The sequence below is a fragment of the Poecilia latipinna genome, unplaced genomic scaffold, assembly GCF_001443285.1.
Source record: "Poecilia latipinna isolate Pla-1442-1.1 unplaced genomic scaffold, P_latipinna-1.0 Scaffold1044, whole genome shotgun sequence".
Taxonomy (NCBI): domain Eukaryota; kingdom Metazoa; phylum Chordata; class Actinopteri; order Cyprinodontiformes; family Poeciliidae; genus Poecilia; species Poecilia latipinna.
The window spans coordinates 133,019-138,835 of record NW_015113660.1 but is presented as its reverse complement, the minus strand read 5'-3'; the positions used below and the strand labels follow the sequence as shown (position 1 = coordinate 138,835).

The following is a 5,817-nucleotide window of genomic DNA, read 5'->3' as shown; positions in this document are numbered from 1 at the left end:
TAAAGTGATAGCCTGTGGCAGGAAAGATTTCCTGTATCTGTCCCTGCGACAACAGAGCTGAAGCAGTCTGTGAGAGAAAGTGCTCGAAGGAAATGTTTACCCGGTAAACACCTTCTTTCTAAATCTGAGGGGTGTTAAAAGTTTATATGTGAAATTATTGTTCCTGTGAACTGACCTTCTTTTGAACTCCAGTTGTCCAATTTCCTCTTTTTGGCCAGACAATGAATAAAACAGAACCAAATGTCCAAAGACAAACTTTTAGAGATGTTCAGAAAACCTAAGGAATCCATACATCAAGACCAAGTAATGAGATTACAGGACTGTCTGGCTCCCTGGAGGCAAAATGTTAAGAAATGAAGAGTTATTTAAACCTTTTCCACAGAACTGCATGTTGAAGCTGAAGATTATTTGTAGTCCAGGAGCAAGAATAAGATCCGTCTCATACCAAACTGAAAAATGTATTCGAAACTCGTCAAAAATTGACCATGTCCTTCCAGATGAACCCCATTACCGCCTGATGGCGTCCAGTGTGACAAGGAAGTGGCACTCAGTGCCGTATGTTTAACATTTCCCCCTGACCGGCTTCTGCATCCTCTCTTTCAGCTTCCAGTTTTATTCAGCACAATCAGAGGTTCCTGAGCAGAATTTATCCAGCAGGCTCGAGAACGTCCTCGTCCAACTACAACCCGCAGGAGTTCTGGAACGTCGGCGCGCAGCTCGGTGAGTCCAGAACCTCTGGACACACTTGTTAGAAAAACATGTAGATTTAATTAATTATTGAGAAAACGCTGATGTTTAAATTTTTAAATGCTGTTGCAACAGTGTGGAGTATTATCTAATGTTATTGATAAATTAGTCTAAAGTTGACTGACCTTATTGATCAACTAATTAATTTAGAGGCGCCCATTTTAAAAAAAAAATAGTTCTCTCTTGTATGAAGAAGGTCAATCGTTTCCATTTTATAAAGGGCTACATTTGTCATATTTTGGCTTTGAAAAATAAAAAACCTTGTGAAACTTAAGGAGCTTGTTATGTAAGAGGATTAGGGCCACTGACAAAAAAGAAATCTGTCTTTAATCTTCTGAGATTAATGTCGGAATTCTGGGGAAAAACTTCAGAATTCTGAGATTAAAGTCAGAATTTTTAGTTCAAAATCAGAATTTTGAGAAAAAATTCAGAATTCTGAGATGTATCATAATTCTGATAGAGAAAAAAGGTCAAAATTGTAGTAAAAAAAGTTCTGACATAAACATAATTCTGACAGAGAGTTTATATTTCAAAACAGAACTGCATAAATGCATTGTGCATCCCACACCAGACCGTTTCTCTTTCCCATTCTGGTATCCCGCTGCCATCTTTGTTTCTGTATCAACTGGCTCTGTTTAAGGATGACCAGCGGCGCCCTTTGCTGGATGGCGGCCGAACTACAACACTGAAAGAAGCAGACCTTATTAGTTTATCACCTGTAACTAATTTTAATCTAATAAACCATTAAGCGACATCCCAAGTACAGACACAAATGTCCTTGTCAAAATGTTAAATAAATGAATACAGACTCTTTTTGATCCCTTGTATCTGCAGTGTCACAAGGACTCAAAAAGCTTTCGACATTCACCGAATCGTCTTTGCAACTCATTACAAGCTGAGACGGAGAGAAGTTGCCGTCCAGAAGTTAAGTTGTCAAACTTCAAAGGGAATGGCTTAGAAATCTGTTTTCCATTTGGGATCATCAGCCCCTGCAGCAACGTCTCTGCTGCCTCCTATCACACCTCCTCCAGATTGATTTGCTCCTGTGTAAATGTATTTCTTTATTTCCTTTGCACAGCGGCTGTGCCATTGTCAGAGCCCCCTACATTTTCATTTTACACACTCAACAGTCTGAATCGAGTTTGACGACATCAACGGTAACAAACTTCTCTCAGTGAAATTACGCTTTGAGTGAAAATATTAAACTTTACATGTATAATTCTGCAGCTATTCACTGCGTTTTCCTGACTCACTGAATCGCTGCATCTTGCAGGCTCCCGTCACTCCGTCTGTCGTTGCACTTCCTCCTCATCCGTCTCCATCGCTCATTCAGGTTGGTGGCGTCTTTGAAAAGGAGCCCTGCTGAGCAGACGGCGCGCGTTTGCGTGGGGGCAGCTCAGCAGCTGCAGAGCTCTGAGACAGACGAACAAAGCAGAAGCTCAGACAGATCAATCACTGTTAGATTAGCAGAGCTTCACACCGCATGCTGGAGAAAGTTCTTAATTCAGACAAACATTTTGGCAGCTATGCATATTTTTCTTCTTTTATTTGACAGTTTTCTCATTTGTGCCAGAAGTCTGGTCAAGTGCTTTGCAGAACTGCTTGTACCCCTTGAATTTACTCAAATTTTGTTGAGATTTTTTTCAGGAAGCCCAATCAAAGTAGTGGATTGTTGTGCAGTGAAATGAAGAAAATACATGGTATTAAAACTGTGGCATGGCCCTAAATAGCTGCAAACCCACTGCAGTCTGCAGAGTTAGGGTAGGGCATCGTTTGAAACTCAATACTTCTTATTTGCATGATTTATTGTTTTTCTCTCTTCTCATCAAAAACTGGACGACCAAAGTGTTTTGGTCCCAACTAGCCCTTTTTTTAAAGGACAATTTTGTGTACAGAGACTTCATAATTAATTTTATTTGAAGTTTAAATTTTGTTTATTTTACACATTTAAAATGTTAAATATAAAACAGACTCTTGGTTCCTTTTTATTTTAGCTGCTCAATAATACATAAAATTTAAATTTTGTAAAAATGAAAAAAAAAATGGTCAGACTTCTGTAGAAAATACTAAATCATTGTAGATACAAAACTTAAAGAAGTCCGACAATTTCTACATTTTTTTGGGTTGATTGTTTTCTTGAAAGAGAAAAGAAATATGAAAAGTAATATTTGCTTTTGGGAAAAAGGTTATAATTAAATCTAAAATTAAGATGAATGCAAAAACCTTATTGATAAATGGGGATCTATTTTTGTACCTAATATTTATTTATCTGTAAATCGTGTTAAGAAAGTGTCCCAACTGCATCAACCACAAGCCAGACTGGCTCCCTTTTGGCCGCCCAAAATGCTTTCAGCGAGCCATGAATGGCCCCCGAGCCACACGTTGGACACCCCTGGTATATGCAGTGGACATGGTTAAAGGTTTGGACAACAGACACCTCTCCGTCTCTCTGACGTAACCTTTGCTGCAGAAACATTTGAAGTGTTCCATAACGTAACTCTCCTGGGTGCGGCGGAATGAGCTTTAGACGCCGGCCTCCTTCCCCCCGACGAGCTTTGGGCACACGCAGCGTCTGCTCTCATGTTGCCGTGAGGCTCATGACTCTCATTGTTCTCAGACTGTCCCTCTGTGTTTTGCAGTGGCTCTGAATTTCCAGTCTCCGGGCCTGTCCATGGACCTCAACAACGGCCGTTTCCAAGACAACGGCGGCTGCGGGTACGTCCTGAAGCCAGCGGTGCTGATGCCCAGTGAGAGGAGCTTTGATCCCAGCACCAGCTGCCGCTACCTCAAACCCATACAGCTGGTGCTCAAGGTACAGATATGGAGCCACGAATGCTCAATAATCCCCCCGCGGTGGATTATGGATTATGGATTGAGGTTCAGTGGTACGCCGCTGTCTGCACCTCACAATCTAGGGTGTTTTTTATAGCAGACCTTATTTCACTCTTAGCTGCCAGAGAAACAGTCCTCTGCTGGATGCTGTGAAGTAACAATGATGTAAAACTTCCTGAGCGTGTCTGTTTAATGAGATTATCTCCCTTTAGAAATTAAAGGGAAAAAGGAAACACAGGAAATCTAATGCAATTAGGCTGACAGTCCAATTAATAAATCATTGTATTCCATTATTCTAAGTGTCTTAGCGAGCGGTGCTCGGATCTTCAAGGAAGCCTCGAAGCAAAGACTCAGAGAAGTGGTATGATCTGAATTTTTCAGATTTTGCCCGGCGGTGTTTCATAAGATTATCCTTTATAGAGTCTTAAGTGAAAAGAGTTCAACATATTAGCAGAAATATCACACACACTGCAAAAATACAACATCTTACCAAGTATTGAGCAAATTTCTTAGTACACCTGAAATAAGACAAAGCTAACTTAACTTTTCAGCAAGATAGAAGAGATTTTAAGTAAATAATTCCTTATTAATGAAAAAGAACTATTTCCACTAGTAGATTATTTCACTCATAAGACATTTTTCCCTTAAGAGTGAAATAGTCTGTGGAACTAGTACTTTTTCATCAATTTTAAAGGAACTATTTGCTTAAAACAATCTCCTCCATCTTGCTGAAAAGTAACTTGTAATTTAGTGTTGTCTTAGTGTACTAAGATATTTTAACCAGAATTACTTACTTATTTTATGCTTTTGGAGTGAAGAGGCTTTAAATGAACTTCAAGCTTTAAATTAACTTAAACTCAAGCAGCTAACATCCCCAGATATTGGTCAATTCCTTTTAAGCCTTTGCTTCACAGTGACAACTTTGTGCTTCGTGCCGTTTCCTGTGATTGCATCATAAAACATCCTGAAGAAAAATAATAAGTTCAACATGCTGGCACTTACAGTGCTGAGAAAAGGTTTTTCCTACCTTACAGATCTCTTCAGTTTTTCTATGTCACATTTAAAGGTTTTAGATCATTAAAAAGTTACTATCAAAGATTACTTGGGTAAATACCGGATTTTTTTTTATTTTCATACAAAAATTATATTATAAAACAAACCTGACAGTATTTGAAAAGGAATATTAACCTAATATCTAGACAACAAGGTCTTAAAAAACTGCACGGTCAATCTTTGGCAAGAGGTGTTTTGGTGTCTGGAAAATGAGACGTTTCAAAACTCTTCCGAATGCAACCCCAGAGAAGTCCAGCACATTACCTAGCAACCCAGGTGAAGCTCCACCCGTCTCCTAGTTTCAGAACGTTTGGTCAACTGGTTTTACTGCTGTATGTGCTCTACAATGGCTGCTGGAAAATACAAGTGTTTTGTTGTTGACTTGACATTCACAAACCACTTGCTGCGTTCTTGTTGGTTGTGCAGGAGACTCTACTAATGCTTCTCAAAGATTTACATTTGTATAATTGCGCAAATTTCAAAAATTTTCATTTTTGAAAATGTCTGTTTGCAGTCATTTTCAAAAGTTGAGTTAGGGGGCGTAGCCAGCAGCAGCTTATTTGGATGTGAAGTGAAAAGAGGCCCTAAAGGCTCATTCTGAAAGGATCTCAAAATAAGCAGAACTGAGCAAACTAAAATCTCATTATCAAAGGACGATTTTGTGCAGAAAATGTAATGAACATGTTTTGTAAAGCCCACAGACCAATTCTAACCTGTTCAAGCAAGCATAGTAGGTCACCTTTAATAGAATGTGAGTTTAATTACTCCATTAAGGGTTAGGCTGTAATATGTGAGGACCTTTTATGTTTACGACAAAGCTTTGAGTCAATTCCAATCTGAGATTTAAACACTAACATGAAGGTATTTTTGCTACTGAGCAAAATGTAGTGTTTCTTTATATAGCGTGACTTTGGGTGATAAAGAAGGGACCTTAATTTGAGGCTGGACACTGTAAGGCTCCATCACGACCAAGTGATGCATGTCGTGATAAGTACTTGCAGGTTTGTCTTTGATCAGAGCCAGTGAAAGGGAAGGCACAGTGTGACAGGACTGCTGATAAGTTCGCTCTTTCTGCCAGACTGTAGTAATTACAGTCTGACAGAAAAAAAAAAAAAAAAAAAAAAAAATTAAAAAATTTTTTTTTTCTTTTTTTTTTTTTATAACAACGTTTTATTTTAATTATTT

At 38.7% G+C, this 5,817-nt stretch overlaps 1 protein-coding gene across 3 annotated transcripts in view; it reads left to right on the top strand.

The window, feature by feature from the left end:
* LOC106959108 (1-phosphatidylinositol 4,5-bisphosphate phosphodiesterase zeta-1-like) overlaps positions 1-5,817 on the top strand; it is a 33,136-nt gene that overhangs the window by 21,074 nt on the left and 6,245 nt on the right. For all 3 annotated transcript variants that reach the window (XM_015051443.1, XM_015051441.1, XM_015051442.1), the window contains exons 8-9: positions 604-720; positions 3,387-3,559. In XM_015051443.1, coding sequence (XP_014906929.1) covers positions 604-720; positions 3,387-3,559 — 290 coding nt within the window. The remainder of the gene's footprint in view (positions 1-603; positions 721-3,386; positions 3,560-5,817) is intronic.